The following is a 15,802-nucleotide window of genomic DNA, read 5'->3' as shown; positions in this document are numbered from 1 at the left end:
GTTTAAATCTTGTATTTAGACATCAAACGGCGTTCTGAAAACAGCAGGCTGGCTTTCAGTAGCTTTAAATGTTCCGTGATTGGTCTAAATACAAAATGAAAACGAGTGTCGAGGTGGATGTCTCTCTGCAGTGACTTGGTTTGGTGGAAATATTAGCATAGTAGTACAAAGTGGGATTCGATAGGTCTCATTCACAAATGTCACGCATCTATCAAGTATGAGGATTTTTTAAGCTCTCTCTCGCGCGCTTTTTTTTCTCTCTTTTTCTTATGAGAGGTCTTCCAAAATAAAAGCAAAATGAAACAGAAATGCTGCAGTTCTAACAGCCGAGGACTCGGAAGACATCTTGGTCTGCAACAAACGCTCTCAGCATGAACAACAGGTTGGCAATCAACCGTGCAAAGTTTTCGAGTAAGTGTATGTGTAGTGTACATACTGTATGTGTACGTTCAGCACATGCAAGCTAGACACAATTTCCATGTGAGTGTGTATTATCAATTATACGTCTTCCACACTTGAGGCTATTATTGAAATTATCTGACTTTTTTTTTCTTTTTTTTTTTTAATTCGAGCTAGTTCACCAAGCTACACCATAATATTCAGTTACAAAAATAGTATCACAATATAGACCATTCAATATGAGCACCAGGGAAGGCTAAATATAGCCTGAGTATTTGGCTACATTCATTGTCTGGGCAATGTTTTATGGTAGCAGAGTGTTTAAGTGTGTGTTTGTTGGACACAGTGTTGGCAATGTTTTCTCACTCACAAGCTCTCCTAGATCTACCACACGATAATATTCGGAAACATACAGAACTTGCTTACACTGAGTAGTTACACACAGTTAACTAAAACCAATTATCAGTTAGAAAAATAGCTTTTGTTTTGTTTTTTTAACACTGAACATCTAAAAGAATTCCTCCCGCTTCCCCAAATAAATCCCACCCCATTTCCTAACAAAATAGTTTTCTTTGAAACAAACAAAAAAGGTTATCTTTTGAGGTTATGCAAGGTCAAACCTTTTTGACACTCCACCACACGAACATGGACCCTGTTTAGCATAATTCAGTAACCAGAAGTGTGTTCAAATTAACCAGTCCTGTGTCTTAAAAATCATGTTCCCATACAATCAAAAAGGGCATTCTTCATTGCGCTGAGGGAAACGCATTTTCTCAGGTATTAAGGTTGCAGTTTTAAACATGAAATAAAATACAACTACTTGGTTAGGTTAAGAGAACATACAGTAGTGTTCAATATAATAGCAGTCCAATGTGACTAACCAGATTAATCCAGGTTTTTAGTATATTTATCATTGCTACATGGCAAACGTAAGTAAAGTAGGTGCAGTAGATTCTCAGAAAACCAACAAGACCCAGCATTCGTGATATGCAGCTCTTAAGGCTGTGCAATTGGGCAATTGCTTCAAAGGGGTGTGTTCAAAAAAATAGCAGTGTCTGCCGTTGACTTTACAAACTCTAAACTATGTTGTACAAACTTTTTTGTTTCTAGGATTTAGCAATCCTGTGAATCACTAAACTAATATTTAGTTGTATCGAGAAGATAATCTACTGCACTTACTGGTTACCTTGTTTGCCATGTAGCAATAATAAATATACTAAAAACCTGGATTAATCTGGTTAGTCACATTGGACTGCTATTATTTTGAACACTAGTGTAACTAACTGGAAGGGTTTATGAAAAGATTGCCGTTTGGGTTAAAATAGGTAAATTTGTAACTTAAGTTAGAAAAACAAGTTATATTTGGTTTCATGTTGGACAGAAACAGAGGTCTCCTGAATGAAAGTCCTGTTTGTTTGTCCCCTCCCTCCATCCATCCAAACATTCTTCCTATGCAGACTTACAGGCTTTCATGATACCTGAATAACAAACATGGTCGGGAAGAAAATCCCTTGTAACGTATGCAGTTTTGTTGTATGGGAATATAACTTTTAAAGACACCAGGCTGTATAAACACAACAGTAGCAAAGCAAAATATTACTTTGTGACAGCTGCTGTGTTCTTCTGCAGCCTAAATATGCTAATTTCTGTTAGCACGTTGAGGCTAATAATGCATCTGTAATGAAATATACGTCAGGTGTTAATTCACTGATTCATTGCTCATCTTTAACTTCTAGTGCTTTGGTTACATCACACACACACACACACACACACACACACACACACACATACAACACCACATTTAGAAATCAAACCACTCATGATATTGAACACGCTTCTGGTTGAGCCCTTAACCTGGAAACCATTTCAGCCATGTTCAAAGCGCCCGCCGACTTAACACTTGGCTAAACATAGCACAACATCTAGCTTATCTGTGGGAGTGCTATTATTGCTGTAGAGAGTTATGAAGTGGATTTATACCCAGTTTTCTTCCCGGCCTGTGCTTATCCTACATCTGCTTGATAATCAGGATGAGATCTGGCTCAAAGAGGTGAATTCTTTGTGGTGTGATCAGAAAGCGTGTAGTGTTCCCTCTAGTACTTCAGAGATAATCAAAGAGTCTGCAGGTTTTCATTCCAACCTAATATGACACACGGGGTCTCATTGACGGGGTCTCTCTGCATAGATTTCACACTAAAAAGATGCATGAAGACAAAAGATGAAGACTCTATATAGTCATTTTAAGAATGGTTAATATTTTATCCTTCATGAATCACTGGAGCTTGAGATACTGAAAATAAGCCTCTGATCTCACCTTGTAACATCCCACGTTTATCAAAAGTAGTTAAACTGAGACTGCAGCTATACAAATAAACCTGCTGGTCATCCAGAATGGAAGACAGGGAAATCAGCGTGCAAATCTATAAAGAGACTGTGTGAAATAAAGGTGAAGGTGGCTTATGCAGAAGCCGACACCAGATGGGTTTTACTCTTTGATGAGTGGCAGCATTTCACAACAATTACAGTAACATGTTTTAGAAATTAACAAGTATTCGGATGTTAGCCCGAGAAGTGCAAGAGGTGGCGTTTCACCGAGTTAAGGACACACAGGCGCTGCAGAGACGCTGCAGAATTGAGTAAAAAAGGCCATTCCTTTCTTATGTGCAAAAAGCTACTTATCATTTCGTACATGGCTTTTGAAACAGGCAAATAAAAGATCTATTTGTTTAATATGACATCGTGTAGAATTAGTGACAGGTGTTATTGGATAACGGGGTGAAAGTAATTGTTTTAAAAGGGTCAAGCAGCATCGTTTAGGCTCCTGTGTATATACAGTTATATCATCAGATAAAGTGTAGTGTTGGAATGAAAAACAGCAGAATATTTCCTGACAGAGCTGGATATAATTTAGAGCTGAGATTAATGAGAGTATTAATAGTTCTGTCGAGTTTTTTCCACCTATTCTCCAGATCTTATACCAGTCAGCAAGCATTAAGGATAAACAGAGGGAGGGGTTCTTCAGCCTGGAGCTGCATTCAGTTACAACGTTAGACAGCGTTTGTTAAGCACTCCTAACCACTAACTGACCACTGACCAACGTCAGCAACCTGAATGAAGCTCTGGCGTCTTTGTGTTACTGTGATAGTGGTTTGCTGAGGAGTGGCGACTAGTCGATGGGGCCCTGGAAGATGAGCCGCGTCCAGCCGGGGGTGCTGAGGGCAGTGGAGCAGAAGGGGCAGACGGGTCTGAAGGCGTGCGTCCCGTGGGGGAGCGGGGTCTCGGCCCAGTACCTGGCTGTCCTCTCCGAGCAGACGTGGCCGCACGGGACAAAACCGTGAGTGGGGGATCCAGCGTCCACGTACACAGCAGGCTCGCAGCCCAGCCACAGGGGCACGTAGGGACCCACGCTCCTGCACAGGGGACATTCTCGGCGGGTTGTGGAGCCCTCGCCCTCGCCTGGCTCCACCACTCCTTCAGATCTCTGGCCCCAGTCGTGGCGTCCGTGGACGTGGCCACAAGCGAGGTAGACCCAAGGCTGACGCTCTTCAAGGCTGAGGAAGACATAGATAGTGTCACTATTTTAAACTTTTAGAACCAGTTATTCACTTTCTGTCTTTAAACAATAAACATTCCACCCCCTAAGGGAAGATGGGAAAAAAGAAAGCTGTATCTATTACATGTCCTATTGTTAATAGCTAAGAAGATGATAACTGTCTTGTGGTTAAAACCACTCCCTCCTACTATACCCCAGTGGCAGGAGAGAGTGAAGAGGGTATATGTGATGGAGAAGATAACGGCTCACCTTCATCTTAAGATGGACATTTTCACAACAAGATGGGGTCCTGTGAGCAGATACTTAAATCTACCACGCTGTCAAACTATGCTACCTCAGAACTGTCCAAATGTATGTATGATGTAGAAGTAAGTCAGAAACAGACCATTGAGCCTAAGTTGTTTTCCAAACTGTTATTTGTTTGACTGTTCGGTCCATACATTTCATGAATAACTTTGTGTAGTTGTTGTTTATATGTATGTTCAATTCAATTCAATTCAAACAACTTTATTAATCCCACAAGGGGCAATTCATTTTGAGCAGCAGGTTGTCGTGGTTCATACGGCCCACATGGCCAGCAACAAATAGTCAATACATAAATAGTCGACACAACACACATCAGACAACATGGAGCTTAGAATGGACACATTGGAAAATAATAAATAGATAAAAAATAAAAACCCTATGAAGAATTTAAAAGTCTTAGTGCAAGGGGGACGAATGATTTGGAGAAGCGATTTGTCTTACACCTGGGAAGGGCATAACGGCGCCCTGAAGGTAACAGAGAGAAAATGTAACAGAATATGTAACAGAAAGAAAAATCGTATGTAATCTAAAAGATGTGTAAATGCATATGAACACCAATAAATACTTGGTTCAAAACAAAACAAAACAATAAACATTGCTATAGTAGAGGAGAGGCTAGTAGAAATAAAACAGGATCTGATGATAAAAAATGTGTTGTGACTCCCACCTGTGGCTGCGTGGCAGGCTGGGGAAGGCCAGTGTGCTGAGGCCTACAGGACACTGGGGTCGGGACGCATTGAGCTCCTGGCGAAGTGCCTCCAGGTGACGCAGGGTGGGTGCACGCATGAGCCCCTCCCCCGTACGCCACAGCAGGGTGGCACCACACAGGTCAACCAGAGAACCGTCACGTAGTGCACTGCTCTCGCCCTCTGCCTGTTGATGCACACACAGACCCGTGCTCACAATCAAACCCTCAAAGCCTGGATGAGGCCAGAAAAGTAACCAAACTGCTGACTCACCAGTTTGCCCCGGCTGGGACCAGAGCGTGTCTCCCGTAGGGCGTAGACGTCCCCGCAGACAGAGATCTCCCTCCACAGACCCTGCTTGGGGTCCTCTGGGAACCCCTCTGGGTGCATCACCAGCACCCCGTTGGTGGTCAGGCCGTCCATGTGTCCATCAGGGTTTTTCCATTTGGTTGCTTTTTCCTGTGAGACGCATGCATCAGATTATCGAAGTTTATAACTACTGTAAATTACTTCAATGCTGATTTCAAAATTGTACTTTTTATTAGTGGTTCCCGTGAATCCTTGAAATCCTTAAAAGTTGGTGAATTTGAGGGGAAAACAATCAAGTTTTTTCTTTTTTTTTTTTACTTGCATGAGTAAAAAGGCTACATTACCCTGTTTATATGTGTCTACTGTAGTGGCCTCATTGTTTCAAGGCCACCTGCCTTGACAAAAGGCGACACTCAATTGTACACGTAACACAGCTGAGAAGTGTTCACACATTCAAGCCTCTCTCTCCTAATTGTTGTCTGTGAGCTTCTGTAAAGCCTGTTAGCGCTCATTATAAAAAGTGTTGTAACAGTAATTAACCTTGATGCATGTTGTCTCGTTTGGTATGAAGGAACTGGGCCTGGAAAGGCCTTGATGTTTAAGACAACGTGGGAACCCTGTTTATTAGTAACCTTTATATAGGTTATCAGTGTACTCACCCCTAAGAAGATATTTTTGGAGGAGTCAAAGCCAGCAGCGTAGATCCGCGCAGTGTAAGGTGGGTTGCGTTCACACACCACTCTGCAGGCAAAACGTGAGATGGTGCTGGGAGCGATGGAGGGGTCCTCCCCCTCCTTCCCCCCTCCGGAGGTGTCTGTCACCACAAAGTCGATGGGACTTTCTGTGGAGCGTCCAATCTGCAGGGCACAGACAGGAGGTGGATGAAACAAATGCCCTTTAACTTCAACAGCCACATTAAAACAGTTATGAAGTCAGCCTACCATCACCTCAACAATATATCAAGGATTAAAGGACTTATGTCTCAACGAACCTGGTCTCACAGAAATCCGTGGAATAGCCACGGAATTGCTCAAATTTCCGTGAAACTGACACGGATTTCGCTACAATGCAAGTTAATGACAGTCATATCCCGTGGCCATCCCGTTGATATTTGTTCCTATTGGTTTGTTCCAAGTCACGTGACTTTCAAGGTTCCGGCGGTCAGAACAAAAAACATGGCGGACAGTTCTCTCATTTTTAGTGAAAAAATTAATATTTTGACTTTGTTTCTGCATAAAAATGGATTTTGATCACATTTCTAGCGAGAAATATATCTTTTATTTTCTAAATCTTCACTCAGTGAATGTACATAATCACTTTGTATGTTGGAATACCCACGGGATATGACTGTAATTAACTTGCATTGTAGCGAAATCCGTGTCAGTTTCACGGAAATTTGAGCGATTCCGTGGCTATTCCACAGATTTTGAGTTAAACGAAATCCGTGGCTATTTCACGGATTTCTGTGAGACCATGTTGGTCTCAACAGGACTTGGAAAAACTTGTCTATGTGTTTATCTTCAGCAGCCTCCACTAATGTAACAGTGTCTTTACAGGTCTCTCTAAAAAGTCAATCAGACAGCTGCAGCTCATTCAGAACGCTGCTGCTCGAGTCCTCACTAAAACCAAAACAGTAGATCATATTACTCCAGTTCTGAGTTCCTTACACTGGCTTCCCATCACAAATGATTGAGTTCATGGTTTATGGCCAAAATACATTTCTGATCTTCTGCTTAACTACAAACCACCCAGAACTCTCAGATCATCAGGGACAGGTCTGCTCTGTGTCCCCAGAGTCAGAACTAAACATGGAGATGCAGCGTTCAATTTTTATGCACCACATATCTGGAACAAACTCTCAACTATTTTAAATAAAGACTAAATACTTTTCTATATGCCACTGCCTTTACTGCACTGTAACTTTTATTCCTTTGATATTAAAAAATAAAAAAAAATTCATCAGATCGCTTTCAATTTTAAAATTTTATATTTTTTCCTAAAAAATGTAAGTGCTCGTTGTCAGTCTTAATTTCATGTCTCTTTTCAATGCTTGTAATGGTTTGTGTCAAGCACTTTGAATTGCCCTGTTGTTGACAGGTGCTGTACAAATAAACGTACCTTGCCTTAAGCCTTTAAACCCCCACAAGCCAACAGTTTCCTCCATTGTTGTAAAATAAAGTATCAAACAAATTCTACCTGTATCATTCTAATTTTAGGGGATTACAGGGTTCCCTTCCTTTTAGCCATGGCTGTGTTGTTCCATAGAGAATTAGGACTTGTATATTACAGTGCAAAATAAATGAGCAGTGAGCTAAATGTGAAAAAAAGCACCATTTAACAGCTTGGGGTTTAGAGGGTGAAAGAGATAAAACAAATGAGTATTGGTATATATAACAACACAATTATTAATATTTTTAGAGTCACACTGGCTTTATGTGGGTTTCTGGATTTGCAACCTAAAGAAGCTAAATAATTGTGTTTCCCCAAATTATTATTGTGAGTAAAAGATGTGTCCTTATCTGTTAGAAATTGTAACAAAAATCTGTGATTCTATTATAAGAGCAGAATGTTCTGTCTAAAAATAGACTTTCTTGGAGATTTTCCACTCAGTGGTCTCAGTAGAACCAAAATAATCTACGGTGGAAAGTTCTTTGATGGCATTACATAACAGCATATTTTGGGAGAAACTTGCACGTGATAACACATCGAGGATTATTTTTATAGTAAAACGAGCTGCTGTTGACCCTGTTTTCCTGATTTCCTTGGTGGTTACCTGGAACATGTCTGTGCTGTTGTCATGGCAGTACTCCACCACCACTGTCTGGTTACGGGACAGAGTGAAAGAGATGCTGTGCTGCCCCCTGCTGTGGACAACCTGCAACAACAGAAACAGGCAGAGTTGATGCACTCATCTTCTGGAAAAGTCTTTCATTTTCTTGACAAAACATACAGTACAGGCCAAAAGTTTGGACACACCTTCGCATTCAATGCGTTTCCTTTATTTTCATGACTATTGACATTGTAGATTCATCAAAACTATTAATGAACACATGTGGAATTATGTACTTAACAAAAAAGTGTGAAATTACTGAAAACATGTCTTATATTCTAGTAAGCAAAGGGTGGTTACTTTGAGGAATCTAAGTAAGTAAGTACATAATTCCATATGTGTTCATTCATAGTTTTGATGCCTTCAGTGAGAATCTACAATGTAAATAGTCATGAAAATAAAGAAAACGCATTGAATGAGAAGGTGTGTGTCCAAACTTTTGGCCTGTACTGTATATATATATACACACGGTTGCCCATGAAGTTATAATAATAATAATTTCGTTTTTCAGACATAATCCTTTGATAATTGTGGTTTCATTTTCATTGTGACACAATCTTCTACATACATATATACACATGGACATATATACAGATATGCAATAGCCACTTTATGCCCTGTCTTCCTGTCCTGTCCACCCCTTTGTCATATTGTATGTATGTTTATGTATATGCACGGACAGGTTGATGGTAATTTCGTTGTCTTAGTACGTGTTACTCTGTTCAATGACAATAAAGTTAAATCTAATCTAATCTAATCTAATCTTGGAAGAGATTGATTAATAACATTTTGAGAAGATTTACACTTTATCTGGCAAGAAAAAATTACATTGTCATAATCATTTCATGGAAAAGAGGTAAAAAAAATTTTTTATTCCAACTTCATGGGCGACCATGTATAATGTCTCTAACAATATGAATTGTGATTTAATGATAAAAAGTAATGTAATCACTTTATTGAGTTGAGAATTTTGTTCTGGTGACATCATAAAATAGACATTCAACAACTTCATTTGAAAACTTCAAAAAAAGCTTTGAATGGAAAAAATGATGTTCTGTACAGCCTTCAAAATCTTTATTTAGCTTCCTTCATCGCCATGTGTCAATCATCATCATCATCATCATGTTGGCAGACTGACCATATTCAAGAGGCTGAAAACAGCATTTTCTGCCATTTTTGCATGAAAAAATAGTTTTGAGGATTAATCAAAATAGTCTATCATCTTAGTGATTAGTCATTGCAGCTCTATTTAATAATGAAAACGCAGGCCTATTCTATACATTCAGGTTTTCTCATCACAAACTATTTATGACTGTGGTTTTGATAAAACATACAAGTTTGTTGTGTGTGTAGACTCATATTATACCCTTACTTTACATAGACACCTTTCACATTGGCATAAAATTGATAAAACACAGCAGTTAACAATTCTTCAAAAATATTTTCTCTTTTATTTTATTTGTTGGAGCTAATATCATTTTAAAAATTATGTTCTGTACAGCCTTCAAAATCTTTATTTAGCTTTATTTAGCTTCCTTCATCGCCATGTGTCAATCATCATCATCATCATCATCATGTTGGCAGACTGACACACACACACACACACACACACACACACACACACACACACACACACACACACACACACACACACACAAGATAGACAGCCCACATACGCCAGTCGTCATGCTTAGTCATCCTTCCTCTGGCCCATTTATAAAAGACAACAGGGAGTCACAGGAAGGAAACTAATGTTACTCAGTGATAAAGCAGTACACCAACATGCACACACACACACACACACACACACACACACACACACACACACACACACACACACACACACGTACCTTGCTGTCCTGTGGCGTGTTGAGGATGTGCACAGCGCTGGGTTTGACGCCGTTGGCCTTGGCCCTTCGGTACAGGGCGAAGCGGCTCTTTCTGCGGCCACGGTCCCCGCTTGGAAGAGAGCCATTGTACCTGAAGGGACACAAACAGAACATTAGCACCGACACAACACACATCCGGCTCAGACCCGGAGATGACCAGCTTCCATGCGTTCATTCCTGTTCATGTAGCTTTATGGAGAAAGCCTAATGATGGGAAAACACTCTTATCTTGTTTGCATACTGTACTTATGATCCGTCATCACTTGTGGGAAAACTAAAGCTATAAATAAGATGCAATTAGAGCGCAAGCTCCAATGATTTTGTGCATCTTTACAGCAACATTATTGTAGGTTCTTTTGAATAGCAGTGGGGCCATTCGTGATTCATAATAAACTGCTGAACCCTCAATAAAAAGGGCAACTACCACTTGATCTCACTCACTCAGCTTGTACTTGATGCCCATATGTACTGAAGCGGAGCTTGCTTTTCATTTGACCTCTTTTTTTTAAGACAATAAAAAGCATTTTCAGCAGGTAAGAATCATTTTCATGACAACAAAATTACCCACATAGCCTGAAACGGTTGCTCCAGTTAGGAAAAATGCATGAAAATTCAGATTATTTCTTGAGAGCTTTATAATTCAATATCAAACCTTTTTGAAAGGTGACGTCAGATTTCATTTTTTAATGAAAATGAGCAGGATTTTATGCTGGTGTCTGCACAGGCTACAATACCCACTTTGCCCTAATTTTTATTTGAAGCAGAGTGGAACATCATTTTAACATTTTGGGTTCATGCAGAAGGCAGTGTGCTGGTTTTTGGCTTTTCACTAATCAGCGGAGCATGGTCCTTATTAAAAACTATTAAGGGGATACCCAGCGGGCAAGAAGACTCTGAGGGACAATAACAGTCTTCTCTGGCCTTCAGACTTGATCAGATCAGAGAGCATCTGGTCTGGCTCTGTTCTGATCCGGCTCAGTGTTGTTGCAGCGTGGGCTGCAGAGACCGCAGCCTGCTTTGACGCCGTTTTTACACAATAAAGCAGAAACTCGGATTGATTCATCAAGGAGTCTCTCATAAGAAAATTAATCAATGACAATTTAGAAAATTGACTGAGTAATTAATACATAAAATGAAAATGCCAATACGCTACTGGTAACAGCCTTTCAAATACAAAATAGTTCTTTGATAGCTTTCTTTTCACTAAAATTGAATTCTTTTTGCTACTGGCCAGACAGCGCTAACAGTTATAAGATGTCATTTTTGGCTCTGGTGACTTATGGTGGGCATTAAGTTATTTCTGAATGTCTGATGTCAAGAGATTATTAATAATAAATATATAAATATAATCCTTAGCTGCAGATGTCTTAAACAAAATACTGCACTAGTAGGACTGTTGATCTGAGCTAGAGCTGAAACAATGTGTCAGTTTATCAATCAGCAGAAAGTTTACTGGTTACAATTCTTGAGGCATTTTCATTGACTGACAGTTGTCTTTGTGTTTTATGATCATAAATTGAATCTCTTTGGATTTGGGATTTTAAAAAATACATTTTGATCTGTGAACCCACTTTTTTCGGATATTTTGCAGAATGAATTGTCAATCAGTTCCTATTTCCTATAACAAAAATAAGGGTGTAACTAAAATGTGTAATATATAATATCATATACCATGTACATGCAACATACCTGATTCTATTTTACAGTTTTATATTTATACTTATATTTATCTAGAGTTGTAACATTCAAGAATACAATTCAGACCAACAAAATGACAATAAAGTCTGTCTAATTATAAAAAGTCTAATGATACTGTAAATATTCTCTAAGACAGTTAAACTGTAAAAATCTCATACCATTGCAAACCTAATATGACATAAAGCAGAGAAAACCAGGAAACGTCCATATTTAAGAGACTGAAAACCGCATTTTCTGCCATTATTGCATGAAAAAATACTTTTGAGGATTAATCAAAATAGTCAATCATCTTAGTGATTAGTCATTGCAGCGCTATTTAATAATGAAAACGCAGGCCTATTCCATACATTCAGGTTTTCTCATCACAAACTATTTATGACTGTGGTTTTGATAAAACATACAAGTTTGTTGTGAGTGTAGAATCATATTATACCCTTACTTTACATAGACACCTTTCACATTGGCATAAAATTGATAAAACACAGCAGTTAAAAATTCTTCAAAAATATTTTCTCTTTTATTTTATTTGTTGGAGCTAATATAATTTTAAAATCTGAACTGAAGCTCAACATGCCACTTTTTATCTGTTATGAGTTTGAAATTTTCTTCAGACCAAAATAACTTCTAAATTAATTAAATCTAACCAGATAAGACCAAAAACCAGACGGCAGAGAAAACAGAAACTCAGTCAATCAACATTTATGACCTGAATTGTAGTGGATTGCAAAACTTTTGCCTATATTTACATTTCATACATAACATAATCTTGATAGATTTTTACTTTTATTTCTAGGAGAGCAGTTAATTTTGTTAGGAATATTTGTAAATTGGTTTTGAAGGTTACATTTGTGTTAGTCTGGGGGAAGTTTGCTGACATTATGCATTTTTAATAAGCAATACTTCCATGAATCTCACGACTAAAATGCATTTTCTGTGGATGAAAACCCTTAGGCCAGACCAGTAGGGCTGAAAGAAACTATCTATACACTTGAGTATCACAATATAACTTTGTTATATAGTATTGATTCTCAAAACACTGTATTGATTTTTGATTTTGAACAGTTTACATGACACAGACTGTAAAAAAGGTAGCCAATGCAAATGCATATACCATGTTCTGATATGCATTAAAATATTAAACTTTTTACTCAGCCGTTATGCATATGGTACTCTGTTTTTATATGACCGTTTTCTGTCAAATTTAATTTAAATTATCCCGATATATTGACATGCAAACCTTATCACTACATGTTGTATCGGCAGATTCTTGCCAGCACACAGCCCTACAGATCAGAGCAGCCAGGCAGCAGAATGTTGTTGAGAAAATCAGCTTTTTTAGCTGGAAAAACCTTCAACATTTACTTGTGATAATCACAGAAGATGACTCAGAGCTACCTGCTCCCGCCACGGCCCTGTCTGTCAGTTTAAACTGGACCCCGGCTGACAAGAGAAGGTCTGGGTCAGGAATAGCAGACACATGAGGACAAGCTTGTGAGGGGGTCTGGTTAAAGGCAGAAGATGTGAAATGGGATCGAGGATGAGAGGGCACAGGGGAGAAAATCAGCTTATAGGAAGAGAAAATGTAGCCTTGACAGAAACAGAGACAGAAAAGAAGTCTGAGACAGAAACTGAAAAAGTAAATTAACAAAATGAAGCAAAGGGCAGGGTGCAGGGAGACAAGAGGACGCTGGAGACGAGGCGAGGCGGAGGGTTGAGGGGGAGACCAGTGGAAGATCACCACCACAAAGTAAGATCTGCCTGGGCAGTGCTGGCCTGCATCACGCATGTGCACACATCATAAAGCACAATATGAAATATTCACTCTTTCTGCCCCTCGACGCGGAGTTTATTTTCGTTGAGGGCAAGCCACCAAGGAGGCCTGCCTCTGTGAAAGTCAGCACTCAGCAAAACACTGAGGTGGCGGCAAGTAAGGGACTGGAGGAATGCGACAGGGACAGTGTTAAGAAGGGTGAGATAAGAAGGTGTGTGAGAGATAAATACAGAGAACAAGAGGGCGTTTGCATAGTGATGATGGGAGTGGAGGGAGTTGCTGTGCGGCCGGGACAGGACGCTGCTGTACACGGTGTCCAGGCTAACTAAGGTAACGAGCGATGGCAGGCAGCCACTGCAAAGATCACAAGGCCTGCAGTGAAGCAGACATCGACCACACGGGCATGTGATCACCAAGGCTGACAGATGCAAAGTCAAACCACACTTTGCACAAAATAGGACAGGAAAATATGATATCTGACAGGAAACTGTAGAAAGAACAGCCTGTTCTGCCGTCAAAGTTACCTGCTGTACGTTGTGGGGACCGGTCATGCGGCTGGACCCTAAAAAACCCACTGATCTAGATATTGGATCACTTATGTAATAATGTTAATAATGACATCGATACTGTTGTGTCTACTAATTAGAATGTGACGTGTTTAAATCGCACTGAAACATGCCGCATATGAAAATAACATCAATAACGGAAGAACGATAGATATCTGAGTTATAGAAAATCTATTCCTCCCCTCACACTCAGTGCTTGTTCATAACCACAGATGATAACTATAATAGCCTGCAAGCCTGTGGCCATAACTCTGGCAGAACATGGTCAAACCCCAAACCTTATAGTTTCAAAGTGAGCTAATACAAATGCATTTTCAACCCTCAATGAGGCACATTAAGCGTCTCAGCGCACACCGCAGAGCTCGCTTGTGTTTAAGTTGCACGCCCCAAACCTCAAAACAAGCATTAAACTATCAATTCCCTCCTCTGGTCTGAGGAAGTAAAAGGACTGCTCTGTTCAAACAGTCAGATGACGACGAGGACGACTAATCAGTATTCTGATGCAGGCGGGCCACAGCCTCCTCACTCCCATGTTCAGCCGGAGGGGAAGAGATAGGCCATTAGGTCAGTTATCTTTGGCATACACAGGAAGCTCTGCAGGGCAAGAGGGAGGCCTGTGTAAGCCTGGATATGACTGTGAATGTGTGTGTGTGTTGTGGCATTTCTGGTCCCTGCAGACCCCGCACAGTGTGGAGCTGTAGGGGTGGAAATGCTGTGGAAGCTGGTGGCTGTCATCAGCACATCCTGCCTACTGTGTGCTTGTGTGTGCTGCTGCTGATGTAGAGGGGCTTTTCTCCTCCTCCTCTTCCTCCTCCTCCTCCTCCTCCTCCTTCTTCCTTGGCATGGGTGGTCATCTGGCCGCGACGTTTATTAATTAGTAATAATAAAAAGACACTTTATGACTAAACAATAAAAGAAAGATTCATGTGTTTTCCAGACAATGATATCATCCTCAGCCCTACTTTTAGCAATCCCACATCCAGCATAGTATGACATCATTGGGATTTTCAGCCTGTGCAATCCAGCGCTGCTTACCCCACTACAACCATTGATGAAAAAGCGGCTACATCCGTAGTAGCCTTATGTGCTATGGCTACAGCAGATTTTGCACCTTTTACACTCAAACGCACCATACATGATGTGGAAACAATACGGCGGCATAGTTTCATAGCATATGCTTTCATTTGAAACATAAAGTTAGTTTGTAACATCACTATACGACCACAGACTGGTGGTATACGACGACAATGTGCAATTAATGAGCTAAAACGTATTACTATGGTGTATTTATTATCTTAAAAACGATTATAAAGAGGGTCTTTTTTATAAGGGCAGTGGATTAAAGCTGAACTCACACGTCATCTGTTGGTTTATTGTGCTGATGGTGCCGCTATATTAAACCTTAATTTGCCGCTGGAGCGTTTCTCCGTCCTACACATCTATACTATCGGTTTAGGTTTTAAGAGACTTACCCCAAAATGACCAATTCGCCGTATTTTACCGGGTCTTTAACGGGCACATCATCATCTCCGTCTTTTTTCGGTGAATTCATCAGACTGGACTGCTCCAGAAGAAAAAAAAACGCGTCCAATGGCAATAGTGGTGAGATAAAACAATGCTAACACACTCGAAACTGAAGGGAAGTGATTTGGGTTGTAATCTATCAAAGTTTGGGCACAGTTGGGCAAAGTTTTTCCAGACTTCTTGTTGTTTGTTTTATTGTTTTAATCCCGTGAAGGCGCATCTTTTCGTGGCTTTAATGCTAGTGTGTGGCTAGTTAGAATCGCAACATATC

The 15,802-nt window shown here is 40.0% G+C and overlaps 1 protein-coding gene across 1 annotated transcript; it reads right to left on the bottom strand.

Moving 5' to 3' along the window:
* Nucleotides 1–1,342: 1,342 nt before the first annotated feature.
* Nucleotides 1,343–15,802, bottom strand: LOC131991583 (E3 ubiquitin-protein ligase pellino homolog 2). The gene is made up of 7 exons (XM_059357046.1): nt 15,480–15,802; nt 9,934–10,063; nt 8,027–8,128; nt 5,913–6,110; nt 5,218–5,403; nt 4,926–5,131; nt 1,343–3,950 (listed from the first exon to the last, which is right to left on the bottom strand). Exons 1-7 carry the CDS (start codon nt 15,557–15,559, stop codon nt 3,566–3,568), a joined length of 1,287 nt encoding a protein of 428 aa, XP_059213029.1. The 5' UTR covers nt 15,560–15,802; the 3' UTR covers nt 1,343–3,565.

The sequence above is a fragment of the Centropristis striata genome, chromosome 18, assembly GCF_030273125.1.
Source record: "Centropristis striata isolate RG_2023a ecotype Rhode Island chromosome 18, C.striata_1.0, whole genome shotgun sequence".
Classification (NCBI taxonomy): Eukaryota; Metazoa; Chordata; class Actinopteri; order Perciformes; family Serranidae; genus Centropristis; species Centropristis striata.
This window is presented reverse-complemented; position numbering and strand designations above follow the sequence as displayed.